General features: G+C 39.5%; 1 protein-coding gene across 4 annotated transcripts in view; it reads left to right on the top strand.

Moving 5' to 3' along the window:
* The first annotated feature begins 495 nt into the window (after window positions 1-495).
* The window catches only part of ATL2 (atlastin GTPase 2), a 56,222-nt gene continuing 41,472 nt past the window's right edge, over window positions 496-15,245 (top strand). The window contains exon 1 of one of the 4 annotated variants that reach the window (XM_004765501.3): window positions 496-653. In XM_004765501.3, the coding sequence (XP_004765558.3) occupies window positions 536-653 (118 nt within the window). In that variant the 5' untranslated portion in view covers window positions 496-535. Of the gene's footprint in view, window positions 654-689; window positions 1,191-15,245 lie in introns of those variants that run through there. The other 3 variants (XM_045079215.1, XM_045079217.1, XM_045079216.1) reach the window with 3 other exon arrangements.

The following is a 15,245-nucleotide window of genomic DNA, read 5'->3' on the forward strand; positions in this document are numbered from 1 at the left end:
TGGATGAGGAAAGATCAAAAGGAAAAGCAGAGCAATAGCTTGGGAAAGGGGAAAGAGAGGGAGAGGGAGAACAGCTGTGGAGGATAAAACAGAGAAAAAGGTGTACGAAAGCATGTGCAGGGCACGAGTTAACGATTACGAAGAAGAGCAGTAAAAAGAATTGGGTTACTGAACAGGGAGGGAGGGACTTGGTTCTCTGGAGATCCCTTCTGCGTTTACACGGACCAGCCCAGCGCTAAGGGGGTGTGGTACTGAGCTCAGAGCCGTGTGGAGCGAGGCGATCGCGGTAGGGGCGCCGCCCAATCCCTTCTAGCAGTGGAAAATCAGGGAAACCCAGCGACTGGCAGGCAGGCGGGCAGGGCGGAGGCGGAGCGAGGGCGCCGATGGGCGGGTCGGGGGAGGGCGTGGGGAGGACAAGGAGACGCTGGCTAAAGGCGGCGCTAGGACCCGCGGGCGCCCCGCCGGCTCCCGGGAGGTTGATAAAGCGGCGGCGGCGTTTGACGTCAGTGGGGAGTTAATTTTAAATCGGTACAAGATGGCGGAGGGGGACGAGGCAGCGCGGAGGCAGCAGCCGCACCAGGGGCTGCGGCGGCGGCGGGGGACCAGCGACCCAAGCACCGGGGTTAACCACGTATCGTCCACGACCTTCCTAGGTACGCGCCGGCGGGGTGGAGGCCGCAGGGCCCGGGTGGGGACAAGGCGCGGGCCGCTCGGACCCGCGGGCACCGGCCGCAGGCGGCGGGGTCGTCGGCCCCGGCTGGTTCAGCTTTCCTCCTGCCGCCTCGTCTGACGGCCGCCGGGCCTAGCTCCCGCCGCGCCCCGAGCTTCTGCGGCGCGCGGCCTGAAAGGGCGGCCCTGGGGCAGCGGCTCCCGCTGCTGTCGGGTGAACGGGCTGCGAGCGCATCTGCGCCCGGCCCGGCCCCCTGCCCTCCCGCCGCGTGGCTGCCGTCGCGTCCGCCCCGACCTGAGGGGGCGGCCTTGAGCTGGGGCCGCAGACCTGGGGCGCGGGGAGGTCGGTGGCGCGGCGTCTGGGTGTTGGAGAGTTCCGGACGCTGCAGGGCGACGTTTCCTGGCGGGCAGTGCTCTCTGTCCTTCTGTCAGAAAGGGAGGCAAGGGTGGCCGGGGCTTGATGAACCCCACGGAGGAGGAGGACGCGGAGCGCGCGGGGGGAGCGGACACCTCGCTGCCAGGTCGGAAAGCTCTCCAGACTCCCTCCCAGGAGGGAACCGCAGTCCGCAGGCCAGTGCTGTGACCCGGGGCTCGGGTTTTGGGGCTCCTCGGCCCGCAAACCTATTGGCGCGGGTTTCGCGTGGCTAGGATGCAAGTCCAGATTTAGTTGTTAAACTAGGGTTGCGAGCAGTTTACTAGTCACTTAGACGGTATAGTAAGGCCCGATCAGACTCCCAAGTGTCTGGGGTGTGAAGTCACCTGATCCTTCGCTCCCCGGTTTTGCGGAATGTGAGCTGCTACTGTACGTGTACAAGGAGCGCCCCTGCCCTCTCCAAGACGCGTTTGCTTTGGCAGCAGAGTGTTGTGTGTCCCTCTCATAACACCCCTATTTTTAGGAGTTCAGCATTTGATCTTTCGCTCTGGTGTGAACTGAACGCATGTAATCCTGATTGAGAATTTTGATAGTACTTAAAGGCGTAAAGTTTTTCAAAGGCTTATAAATAGTAAAAACTTACGTAGGTAAGTACGGCCATGGAATACGTAAGAGTTTATAAACGACACTAAATGTGAATTTGTGGTCTTCAGATTCCTCTATCCACAGTCTGATAAAGGTTTTGTGAAATGAAATGTGAAACATTTTGGTAAGTTAGTCCGTGAAGACTAACTTCAGTTAGAAAAGTTTATGTGAAATATATTTCATCATTCATGGTAACCTTTGGATGTGCTGAACATATGTCAGGGGTGATGACAGACTAGAGTTTTGATACAGGATAAAGAACAGGAAATAAAGCTTATTTTATTATTGCCTGCCAACAAAAGCACTTGACAGAACTGTTTGCATAGAAACACCCACACCCCCCTCCCCCCCAACACAACACAACACAACACAACACCAGAGAAGAGAGGTTTTGCCTTAGATCTCTTCTGGTTGGAATTCTCAAGTAATTAGTTTTGGAATGCTGATGGGTTGATTTGGATCTTTTGGATCCTAGGGGTGTGTGTGTTGTGTGTGTGTTTGCTCTTGAACTTACTTAGATATATTTTAACGTAATCATTTTAGATGTAGTTTCAAAGTGGTTTTGTTTTGTTTTTTTTTTTTAAGATTTTATTTATTTGACTGAGATGGAAAGTAGACAGACAGACGGGCAGGCAGAGGTGGGGTGGGGGGAAGCAGGCTCCTGCTCCATCCCAGGACCCTCAGCTCATGACCCGAGCTGAAGGCAGAGGCTTAACCCACTGAGCCACCCAGGCACCCCTCAAAGTGTTTTATACACTTGCCTTATTAGGAGAAGCGTAACTTCATGATTTGGTCATGGTTATGAACATCATTTTTATTTTGTGGTACATTGAGAAGAGATGTGATTCTTAAGAGTTGATAAATAGGGCCCACCATTTATTAAACATTCTGTCTGCTACTCAGATTTTTGTGTGTTATGTTTTCCCCCCACTCTTGGAGGTAGCCCTTTCCTTGATAACCGTACCTATCAAATGACTGCCTAAAACCTTTTCATTTGCTCTGTAGTCACTCAGTACAGCATTAAAATCCCAATAAAACTTAAGATTTGTGTTTAGTCAGAGCAAACAGGCTGTGAATGAGTAGGAACTCAGCTATATTGGAGTTTGTATAAGAAACTCTTTGTCTCCCTCTGCTTTCTGAATAAGTAAACTTGAAGAATTGAGTTGGGGTCAGTCAGGTGCCATAGTGGTTTAGTCTTAGGAAGGTGCTTTGTGTCTCTTAAGAGAAATGCTTACTTTCTTTAGGATTAGGAATGTAGGGTCTTTATAAAGCATTATGTAATCCTGTACTTTAATGGCTTTGTAGGATTAAATCTCTTGGAAATTATTTATTTGGGGAAGAAGGAGCTGTTTTACATACAGTAAAGAGGTATTTATTGTAGGGAAAATAAACGGTGATTTAAAATGAGATTCTGCCTTTAAGTTGGGTGCACCTATTTTGGGATTCGATTTTAGTTTGCCATTGTGTTTTAACTTGAGGATAAAGTTTTTAAATATCCATAGATGAAAGTAACTTTCTTGAAATTGTTTAGAAAGTTTTCCAAAATTGTGCTTTTTCCATCTGTCTGATATTAAGCAGTTAAAGAGTACCTGTCACCTCATTCCATGCTGTGGTTCAAGGCATATTTTTACAGTTTTGATACTTTTTAGCAAGATGCATTTTAAAAATTTGTTTATGCTCAGTAGGAAGACCTGTTTGACACACAGTTGTAAGCGAAAGCTCCCCAAGATACGTGTTGGGCAATCATCCTCCAAGCATATGACCCACCAGTATACATCTGAAGGGTCTCATGACTCAGGTTTTATTGGACAGTAATAAATGATCTTTTCCCAACAATAGCTAGCTCCCTCAAGGTCCTGGAAACCTTGCTTCCAAAATTCCTTAGAGACTTACACTATCCCTAACTCCCTCCCAACTTGAAAGTATGTAATGGGCTATACTCCTCTATTCCCCAGTGCAGCTGTTTCTGCCATGGGTTCTGTCCTTGTGATTTATTTATTTTTTTTAAATAAAAGATATTTATTTATTTGACAGAGATCACAAGTAGGCAGGGAGGCAGGCAGAGAGGGAAAGGGAAAAGCAGGCTCCCTGGAATCATGACCTGAGCTGAAGGCAGAGGCTTTAGCCCACTGAGCCACCCAGGCGCCCCGTGTCCTTGTGCTTTAATAAAATCACCATTTTGCACCAAAGATGTCTCAAGAATTCTTTCTTGGGCATCTGGCTTCGAACCCTAATTAATGTTCTTCTCTTTATCACTCACTACCCATCCTATAGAAAGAATGGATGAGTGCTTTCTTATCACATATATAATTAGAAATGTCTTGGTAAAACTGTTGAATGAGTGATGTCTGAAACCATACTAATGAGAAGCTGGGGCAGTTAATAAGTAAAGCTAGAGCGAGTTACTAAGTGGAGTGAGAAATTTAAAGAAGGGAAAAGGTAGTTGTAGAAAGACAATTCATGAAGTAGAAAAATTCTGCTTGTTAAGAACATTGAGGAGTACGAAGTACAAAGCCAAGGTAACTTACAAATGATTTTTTAAGTTATTGGTAATCATATCTCCGTGTGTTTAGGTGTACACATATTTGCTAAACTTAGGTAGATTTTTAAAAATACGTATTTAATTAAGTAGCCATCCTCACTTTCTACTGTGGGACAGATGGCTGTAGGTAGTTGATTTTATGGGCAGATGATACCTATTAGAAGCAACTGTTAAGTCATAAAAGACTAGCATACATGTACTTTGTTTTCCCAAGGAGATAGTATGCACTTTTGACTTGGGGTTTAGTTTTCTGGCCAGTACAAGTAGGATTTAGGGGATTCCTTGTTAATGAACCAGCTTAATGAAAATTATTCATACAAATTATATTTTTGTTTATGCTCTAAGTCAGAATAACCAGTAATTCTAATAGCTTGGTGAGCTGTGTAAATTTATGAAAGGATCATAAAGGATCTTGTTAAGGATCATTTACTTAAATGTACAAGAGTACATTCACTTAAATGTACAAGAGTGCATTCACTCTTTTTATTGTGGGTGCAGTGTTTTTTTTAATTATAGAGAAGTCAAGATAGTGCAATGGAAAAGAATGAGGAAAGGAATCAAAAGCTGAGTGAATAAACTCTCTGAGCCTTGAAGCCCCTCACACATAGCAGTGATAGTATTCTGTAATAGGACTGTTGTGGGAAAGAAATGAGATAGGTACAGATGTTTTATAAATTGTAGAGCTGTCTGTGTGTAAGAGACTGTAATGCTTACGTAAGAATGTGCCTATATGACTACTTATGCTATTATATGTATATATGTGCTTATTTCCTGTCAGTTTCTTCTAATGTTTTTCCCTGCAGTGTAGACAGAGGCTTAGTTTGGGCAAGGGTGGTGGGTAAATTTTTAACTTGACCTGTAGAATGCTGATAATGTGTTCCTGATTAGGGGTATGGCAAGTATTAAATGTGATAAAAGTGCTTATTAACCCAGTGGCAGACATTCTGTTGATGGTAGTATTCCTATAATGTTTGTTGTTTTGAACGAAAAGTTAAATTTCAAAATATGTGACCTGAAAAACCTTTGTTTGGTTTTTATAAGATAAAAATATACATTCATACTTCTCAGCTGTCTTTATTTCAATAAACTTGCACTTTAGAGAATCAGTCATAGCAAAATAGTCTTCTGAAATTGTTTATTTCCAGTATAGGATTCAATATGAAGTAATTCTTAAGGTCATGGCAGTTTTCAAGTAGAGTGCATTTACCTTTCAGGTAGTAAATGCGCAGAATCTAACTGGAGTCTGTTTTGTACAAAAATGCCTAAAGAATGATTGACTTGAAAGTACACAAATTGTGAACCCCATTAAAAGCTTTTTCCCCCTTACATGTAATCATTTAGTGTCATGAATAGGGATTAGGATATATTTTAACTTTTGAATTCTGTGAACTTATTTCGATCTTCAGAATGGATTTAGAATGGAGGGCTGGATTTTAATATTAGCTCTGTAATAACATTTTTTCCTTCCTGGTAGCTAATAATCTGCCCTAGCAAACTTAAAGGTTTTTTGTTTTTGTTTTTATTAAATAGCTAATCTGTGAAGGCACAGTAGAAACTTTAAAGCCGGGCGCCTGGGTGGCTCAGTGGGTTAGAGCATCTGCCTTCGGCTCGGGTCATGATCCGGGGATCCTGGGATCGAGGAGTCCCGCATCAGACTCTGCGGGGCGGGGAGCCTGCTTCCCTTCCTCTCTGTCTGTCTGCCTCTCTGCCTACTTGTGATCTCTGTCTGTCAAATAAATAAATAAAATCTTTTAAAAAAAGAAAGAAAGAAAGAAAGAACGAAACTTTAAAGCCTTCTGTAAGGAAACTGTCTTTTAAAGATTTTATTTATTTATGTATTTATTGACAGAGACAGAGATCACAAGTAGGCAGAGAGAGAAGGAAGCAGGCTCCCTGCTGAGCAGAGAGCCCGTTGGCGGGGCGTGATCCCAGAACCCTGGGATCATGACTGGAGCCAAAGGCAGAAGCTTTAACCCGCTGAGCCACCCAGGCGCCCCAAGGAAACTGTCTTTTAAAGGGGGGTGGAATTGGCATGCTAAATGAGCTTCTCATTTCATATTTGAATGAATGGGTTTATGAGATACTAATTTTTTTCAATTTTTTTTTTTTTAAAGATTTCATTTATTTATTTGACAGAGATCACAAGTAGGCCGAGAGCAGGCAGAGAGAGAGAGGAGGAAGCAGGCTCCCTGCCGAGCAGAGAGCCCTGTGCAATGAGGGGCTCCATCCCGGGACCGGGACCACTACTGGAGCCGAAGGCAGAGGCTTTAACCCACTGAGCCACCCAGGTGCCCCTATGAGATATTAAAACTTGGATTAAGTTTACTTTTATGTGGGGGGAGTTGTTTTTGAAGTAAGTTGTAGAGAAACTTTGACATGAATCACCCTTATTCTTAAGATTTTTTTGAACTTAGTTTTTAATCACATCTTCAGAAATCACTCTCTTCATCAGCACTTGAATTTTAAAATAGATAATACAATATGATCTGCGGAGTTTGTTTAGAGTTGAGAGGAGTTTTATTGAAGGAGAATGGCAGTGGCCTTGGGTATTGTTTTGCAAATTCAGAAGTGTAGGCTGAAAGTTCTCAGAAAGGTTGAACAATGTTGTTGCCAGAAGTCTAACAATTCGATATTAAGATAGAAACTTACTGCCTTTAAATTACATCTAAACTTGTGATTGACCAGAGCTTGTGATCATGGCTCTTAATCTGTTATAAGTCATAGGTAATTTATACCTAGTGAGAGTTTTAAATTTTTTTTTTTTTTAATTTCAAAAGCAGTAAATCTTTGTAGACATTTTGGAAAATACAAATAAAGAAGAAAGTAAAAATATCTACTAGTGGTAAGCACTGCTAGCATTAGGGTATACATCTTGTAGTATATATCCTTTTTTAATGCATAATTTAATGTTTTCTAAATTGGGATCTTACTGTAATTTTGTAATTTATTTTTCCATTCATTGTATTTCCCTTTGTGATTAACTAATCTCTTCAACATGATTTTTAAAATAGCATTGTCATACTAAACTAATCCTTCATCTAGATACAGGGTTATTTTTTGTGAATAATGCTGGCTAAGCCTTTCTGTAGATAAGTCTTGACCTTTAGGATAAAGTCTTAAAAGTATTTTTTGTACCATCTGTATGTTTCAATATTGAAGACACATCAGCCAGTCCATTCAGAAAATTCTGATTTATCTTGTGTTTGGGTTAGGTTTGCACTTGTTTGCAAATACTTTGTTTACAAGTGGGTGTTGTTATTTAAAAATGAATGCTAACACATAGGTAGAGGATCTTACTGTTGCATTTGTATTTCTTTGATTACAGTTGATGTTTAAATTTTAATGTCAACTGAATATGCATTTTTAAGAAGATTTGTTTATTTATTTGACGGAGCGCAAGTAGGCAGAGTGGCAGGCAGAGGGAGAGGGAGAAGCAGGGAGCCCAATGTGGGGCTCCATCCCAGGACCCTGGGATCATGACCTGAGCTGAAGGCAGACACTTAACCAACTGAGCCACCTAGGTGCCCTTATTAATTGCATTTTCATCTTCTTGGACCATCTCTCAGTGTTTTCCTTACTGTTTTGTAAAAGCCCTTTTGTACATAAGGGATTTTTTCATGTTTGACTTTTTAATTTTGTGGATATATTGTGTTTCTGAAAAAAAAGTTTTTAAATGGTTCCATGTTTTCTTAAATAAATTGGCAACTTTTCAACTTACTGGTGCTAGTCTCTTCTGAATTTTTAGGTATGCTGCCAGAGGATTTTTTTTTTTTTTTTAACTGTTTCAAATTCTTCCTGAAGAATTTTTTATTCCCGACTCTTCAATGGCAGACGGTAGGGGCATCTGTTTTGGTGCCCAGGAGCTTGGTATGGATTGTTAACCACCACCAAGCTTCAGCTTCTTTAACTAAAAAAAAGACCCTACTTTGGAAGTTTAAGATGAAAAGATAATGTCTTAAAAACACTTGCCTTGTTTTGAGTGTACAGAGTTACCACTCCTTCAGGGTAAAGACACTAGTTTTCTTAGGGAGTAAAGAGGTGGAGGAGGGCAGGCTGATAGAAGACCATTTTTAGACAAAGAACTGGCTTTTTTCCCTTGATGTTATCAGTTGACATATTGAGCCACCTACCTTATGAAAGGGCTTTTCAGTTGCTTGTAATGAGTACCTCTGTAGAAAAGTGTAGGAACAGAGCCCTGTTCTAAGCTTTCATGTAGTTGGGAGATCAGATAGATCTTATGCATATTTGTTAGTAAAGTGTATCATTAAGTTTATAATTTCAGAAGTAGGAATTACTGTGTGCTAGTGTTACTGAGGAAGACTTCAAGGAGGAGGGTGGTCTTTGTCAGACCTTGAAGAATGGGTGGGTTTTAGAAGGCAGAGAGTAGGATATACCTCTTGTGTGAAGATAGAAAGGCAGTATATGGTAAGGTTTTTTACAAAATAGTTTAAGGATTTGTCTCTCCTTTCTAAGAATTTTTCCAGAAGGGATACTTAAAAGGTATTTAAAAGCAGTTAGGTAGAAGTAACTGAAGGTGGTAGAGCATGTGTAATAAAAAGAGAATATGGGCTGTTTTTGTAGCCAAGTCGAGCAAAGAACTGATTTAAATAACTGGATGATTCCTGGAAAAACTGTCTGAATAGCCCTAAATGTGACTTCTTAAAAACTATAGAGATGTGTTCCCCTACCTGTTTTTGAGCATCTCTTTTATCTGCTACAAAGAATCCTGATGTGTATGTACTCTAAAAGTTGCCAAACTAGAGAAAGGATAAAAGGAGGAGTATAATGAGAATCTCTGACTTTGTTTCCCTTTTGATTTCCAAGTTATTTTAGATTAGTCACATATATCTACTTGGAAGGAGGTTTGTCTGAAGGAAGAGTATAATGAGAATCTCTGACTTTGTTTCCCTTTTGATTTTCAAGTTATTTTAGATTAGTCACATATATCTACTTGGAAGGAGGTTTGTCTGTTTTGCACTATTCCTTTCTTCTTACAGCTCTTTTGTTAGTAGGAATTTTGCCTGGTTTGAGTGTATACTTTGTTTTTTTAAAGTGCTGCTATAGGGGCATCTGGGTGGCTCAGTTGGTTAGGCATCTGACTTTAGCGCATGTCATGATACCAAGGTCCTGGGATTGAGCCCTTCCCATGTTGGGCTCCAAATTCAGTGGGGAGTCTGCTTGTTCCTCTCTCCCTGCCCTCCCCCGCCTTGTGCGCACATACTCTCAGATAGATAATCAGTCTTCTTTCTTTCTTCCTCACTCCTTCCCTCCTTTCTCTCTCTCTCTCTCTCTCTTTCTTTCTTAAATAAAGTGCTGCTATAATGAGCCATCTAAGGTAGAGAGTTGTGGCAATATGGAATGTAGCATCTTATTTCTAGAGTCTTGGCAGATAACCTATTTGAGATTTATCATAAAAGCCTTATTCTAAATTTAAGCCTGGATCTGTGTATTAATGACTCTTTTGCTAACTGATTATCCCAAATTTCAGTAGCTTTTCTGTGGATTTAATATCTTTAACTCACTACTGAGTTAATTTGGGGGCCAAAAGGGAATGATTCAGTGGTTTGCCTGAGTCAAGGAAACCTACTCTGGTTTTGATGGATACCTGAACCCTGTGTTAGAAAACCTTAGCGTAACTGCCAAAATTACTTTTGGAAATGGAAATTTAGTGTATTGTTGTTTTATAAAGGTTTATAAGAATATATTCCTTATAGAAATATGGAATAATTTAGTATATGCTGTTGCCTAGTTCAGAGGGGGATGTTGAAGAGGAACTGGCTAGCTCTTACATGCATTGCTTTTCATTTTTACGGTCACGTCCTGACTTTGGGCTTCTCACCTTATACTTAGGCTCTCTAGTTACTTAATATCTGATTTCTCTGTTTTTAGATTCTCATTATACATCTTAAACACTCATCACTTTTGGTTTATCTCTGCAGCACAGCTGTGATCCTGTCACTCGTCTGCCTCAAAATTTTCCTTGTCTCTCAGGATAATGCCTAGTATTCTTAGCCTAAACTTTGAAGGTTAGCCTTAACTTGATTTTCAGGGCTCAGAAAGATGCAGCCTTCTCCAGAGGATGTCTTCATTGATAACACTAGCTAAATAATTTAATGTAGTGCTTTCTTTACTATTCTTTTATACTTGTTTGTGTTGGACCCTTGAGAGTAAGGACTGTTATCAGCAAATTGCATTTCTCTGGTATCAAGTATAGTGCCTTGCTCTCTAGTTACTACTAGCTTGAAGTAGATGGGGTGGGGGACCTTCCTCAGTTATTGATGACACTTTGTATAGGTGTACCATATGAAACAATGAATTACACATTTATTTACATGTAAATATATATGCATATCTTACCAAAGATAGGCAAATATAATTTTATTGCATCTTATATTTTAAAAGTCTCCAATTTAAAATTTGCCCTTCTAGAAAGCTAATGAAGAGAAAAAAGAGTATTTCCCACATGTTGGGGGATGGTATAAATGCTTTACTGACTATATAAATAAATTTTGACAAACTTTTCGAAAGAGGGAAAAGTAGCTGTATGCTAAGAATTGTTTTAAAGGAAATAAATAAATCCCTCTTCTTTTTTTTTTTTTTTAAACAAATTGTGGTTTTGGTAACTTTTTTTTAGCTTTCGAGATATCTTGAGCAGGTTAACAGTTCAGCTCTTGAGTTTATTCAACAAACATGCTCATTTGGCATAGTTGGAAGATGATGGATTTGACAAGGACCTGAGTGTGCATACAAATTTGATTACTTGGGAAATATATGTCCTTGCAGATTGCTTAATCTGGACCTCATAGTCCTCCTTTATGCAAACAGGGAAACTTATAGTTTACCAAACAAAACAACTTTGAGGATTAAAGAGGTATTATATAGCTATTAACCCAGAATAGACAGTGTTTTTCCCTCTTCTATAGTAGAAGGTACACCTAAAATTATTTCATACATTATTTGGAAGAGTGAGAAAGTTATTAATGATGTTTTTACCCATTCTCCCAGATACTATCACTTCTTTCAGTTTTCTGCTCAACTGTTTCCTTATTAGAGAATCTTTGCCTGATCATTCTTTCATGGAATAGCAAGCCCTGTTCCATTTCCTTTAACCTGCTTTATTTTTCTCTGTACTATACTTAACACTAGCCAATGTCATTTATTTGTTTTCTTGTTTTCTATTTTCTCATCTTTAGGATGTAATAAACTCCTAAGGGCAGGACTTTTTAAAAAAAATTTGTTCACTAGTGAATCTTGCAATTCTTAGAACCTTGTTGTGGGTGTTTAGTGAGTGTTTGTTGAAGGAATAAAGACTTAACGCACTCCTACTTCTAGTCCTTTAACCCCCTTGCGTTGGAATGACGGTGGTGGTGGTTAGTGGGGTGCTTTTACAGATGCAGGTTCCTGGACTCGCTCCTGATCAGCTGAATCAGCTCTGGAGTTGAGATCCAAGAGTGTATTCCAAACAAGCCACCCAGCTGGTTCTTAAGCTTTAGTGTACATGGGACTCACTGTTTTATGGTGTGGTGTTGGCTAATTAAATATTGTCAGTATAACTCAGATCCATGTATGATTAAATTACAGCTAGACTGTGCTATAGCAGACATATTTTTTTAAAAATTCCTATTGATCTATCAAGGAAGACATGTGTATCTGTAGTTTTAATTATTTTGGTTACTCTATTTATTTTTGTCCAGGACTCCAGTTTAATCCAGGACTTTAAAGGATCTAAAAATCTCAAATTTTAGATGTTTATCAGTTTACCTCTCCCAATGACACAAAATCAAACTTGTTAAGCCCACACATAATCTGTACTTGTCATTTTTTGCTTTATAAGGATAGAGGAACTGATATCAAGGATTTGTTTTAAGTGATAAACATCTTTTTAGAAATAATGGACTGATTTATGTCTCCTTTCCTGTGGCTATGCTACTGGGGAACAATGATTTTCTATAAGAATTATCCTGTAATATTGTAAGTTTGGTATAGAGGAAACAGCATGGACTTGTTATAAAACCCCAGATAGAAATCTTTTTTTTTTTTTTTAAAGATTTTATTTATGTATGACAGAGATCACTAGTAGGCAGAGAGGCCGGCTAAGAGAGAGGGAAAAGCAGGCTCCCTGCTCCATCCCAGGACCCTAAGTTCATGACCTGAGCTGGAGGTAGAGGCTTAACCCACTGAGCCATCCAGGTGCCCCCCTCAAGATAGAAATCTTGATGCATATACTGCTTTTTCTTTTTAAAAAAATTTTGTCCGTAATTCTAATCTCTGAATTGGGGATAATTGCTAAATTGTAGGGTTGTTGTTCCTCTCACGGTACCTGGCCCAAAGTCATGGAGTCATTCAATACTTAGAAGTGACTTTTTTCTGTGAAGTAAATTCTGAAGTAATCTAAAAGTCTTTATTAAAAACAATTGTAACATATTTCAAACTTACAAAAATGAAAGGAAAATATTATAGATGTCTAAGCTCCCATTGCCTACATCTAATGCATAGTATTTACCCTAATTGTTTTGAATCATTTTTAACGAGAAATAAAATGTCACTTCACAAGTTGAAGGGTTCTCGCAACTTCCCTTCCTACACATACACACTCTTGAAGTTTGGCATATATATTGTTTTTTTTTTTTTTAAAGTAGACTCCACACCCAGTATGGAGCCCGAGTGTGGGGCTTGAATTCACACCCCTGAGATCAAAACCTGAGCTAAGATCAAGAGTTGAATGCTTAACCAACTGAGCCACCGAGGCACCCCCTTACATGTATTTTTAAAATAAATAATACACAGTATTGTGCTTTATTTAACAATTTTTAGTAAGTGGCCCAAAGGATGTACTTGTGATTTGTTTTTTTCATTTGACATTGGTTTTGAAGTTTATCCACGTTGACACACTTATATCTTGTTTGTTAATTTTGGCTTTCTATTTCATGGTTAATTTATCCATGAATATTTAGATTGTTTCAGATCCTCCCCCACCCCGCCCCATTTCTTAATAGTACTTCATGGACAAGGAAACTTTTTTTTTTCCTGTTATCTTCCCTACCTCCCCCCTCAAAAAAAAGTTTTTAAGAACAGATGCAAGACCCCTGGGGTAACTTGGGTGAGATTTTCTACAGGACTTAACTTTAGAAAGAAATTGATAAAAACCTTTGTTGCTGATCCTAAGTAGAATTTTTCTAAATTTCTGTGTTGTTGCTTAAGAGTCCCCTGAGCCATTATTCCAGCATCTCTTAACTAGCTAACAAAATTGACTTCATAAACTGTATCCTCATTTAAGCTATCTAATTTAAATTAACCTCAGTTGAAATTTTTTTTCTTCAGAGTACACTTACATTTTCCAAAGGGTATGCTTTAAGAACTGCTTGATATTTGGAGATAAGCTTGGGGGAAAATACCTTGTGCTTGTACATTTGTAATCTATTCTACATTTTTCTTAATCTGTTTAGATAAATTCATAAAAACATTTTTATGCCTCATATTAAAATGGGAACAGCAAAAATTCCGTGACATCAGTGCTGGTTACTATGGAAACAGTAGTTTTCAAGTGGAAAGTAATATGTGAATCTTTTAAGAAAACAATTTTTGTGTATCTTTTAATTTGACAGTAATGAAGGAAGGAGATGAATTACATTAGATACTCTTTAAAAACATTTTTAGCAAAATGATTAGCAAAAGGGGAAAAGCTAATGTGGGAAAGTATCTGATATCTGACATCATTAATAGGTCTTCTGAAATCTTTGAAGTTTTTATTTTTGCAATTTGCGTTGTAGTTTCTGTTTTATATGAGAGAGGTTTAACTTGTGAGTTTTTTTTTTTTTTAAGATTTTACTTATTTATTTGACAGAGATCACAAGTAGGCAGAGAGGCAGGCAGAGAGAGAGGGGGAAGCAGGCTCCCCCTGAGCAGAGAGCCCAATGCGGGGCTCCATCCCAGACCCTGAGATCGTGACCTGAGCTGAAGGCAGAGGCCTAACCCACTGGGCCACCCAGGTGCCCCTAACCTTGTAAGTTCTTAATAACACTATCTTATAGGAACAAATAGTTAAAACTTGAAGTCCCTGATTCTACTTCTCTTTTTCAAAAAAAACTGTATTATCGAAATCCAAGTGTGTGTCGGTCAGTATTCTTCTGGGCTGCATCTGGCTGGGGGAGGGGTGAGGGAAGCCCAGCGTTGTTATGAAAGTTCCCTCAGGTGAACTGATGGTGACTCCTGACCAACAGACCAGTAATTTTCAACTCTAGCTATATATCATGTCAACATATTAAAAAACATTTTCTACACTTACATTTTTAAAGTAGGGATGTCTTTGTTCACTGCCTTTTTCACCTTATCCAGAATCCTCAGTGACTAGGTTGGAGTGGTTAGTTACATCAGAGTATCAGCGGTCTCTCAGGAAGAATACAGGATTATAGTTTAGCTTGAAAACTTTTTCCTTCTGTAAAAACACAAGAAACTACAAAATAAAATTGGTTTACTTACTAAACACTCTATAAAATATGGTGATCCATGGTTCTCCATTAGGTTCAGAAACCAATAGTGCTGGCATCAATTTTGATGTTAGAAATGTGCAGTTTTAGGCTCCCCTCCAGATTTACTGAATCAGAATATGCATTTTAACAAGGTCCCCAAGTGATTCATATGCATGTTAAAAGTTTGAGAAGCACTGCTGTAGAGAAAAATCACAAAATTAATAAGAAGACCTAGCCCAGTTCTTGCTGCAAACGGAAATCTAGTCCTGTGTTTTCCTTTCCTGTAAAATTAGTGAATTTGGCTGCCTGATCTCTAAAGCCCCTGTGAGTGATATATTAGATATAATTTTGAGTATTGAGGCTAATTTTTAAGCATACATGTTAGAACTTAAATGTCCTCATGGGTCTTGACATAGATATTCTGGGAGGCATATGCATAATCTCTTGATGCCTTAACAGATTGTGGGATTTATAGGAATAACAATAATAATAAAACGTCCTACCTCCCCAATATAAAAAGCTGTTTTGAATTCTTTAAGAAAATAAG

This window comes from Mustela putorius, unplaced genomic scaffold (genome assembly GCF_011764305.1).
Source record: "Mustela putorius furo isolate JIRA1106 unplaced genomic scaffold, ASM1176430v1.1 tig00000281_pilon_pilon_pilon, whole genome shotgun sequence".
Taxonomy (NCBI): domain Eukaryota; kingdom Metazoa; phylum Chordata; class Mammalia; order Carnivora; family Mustelidae; genus Mustela; species Mustela putorius.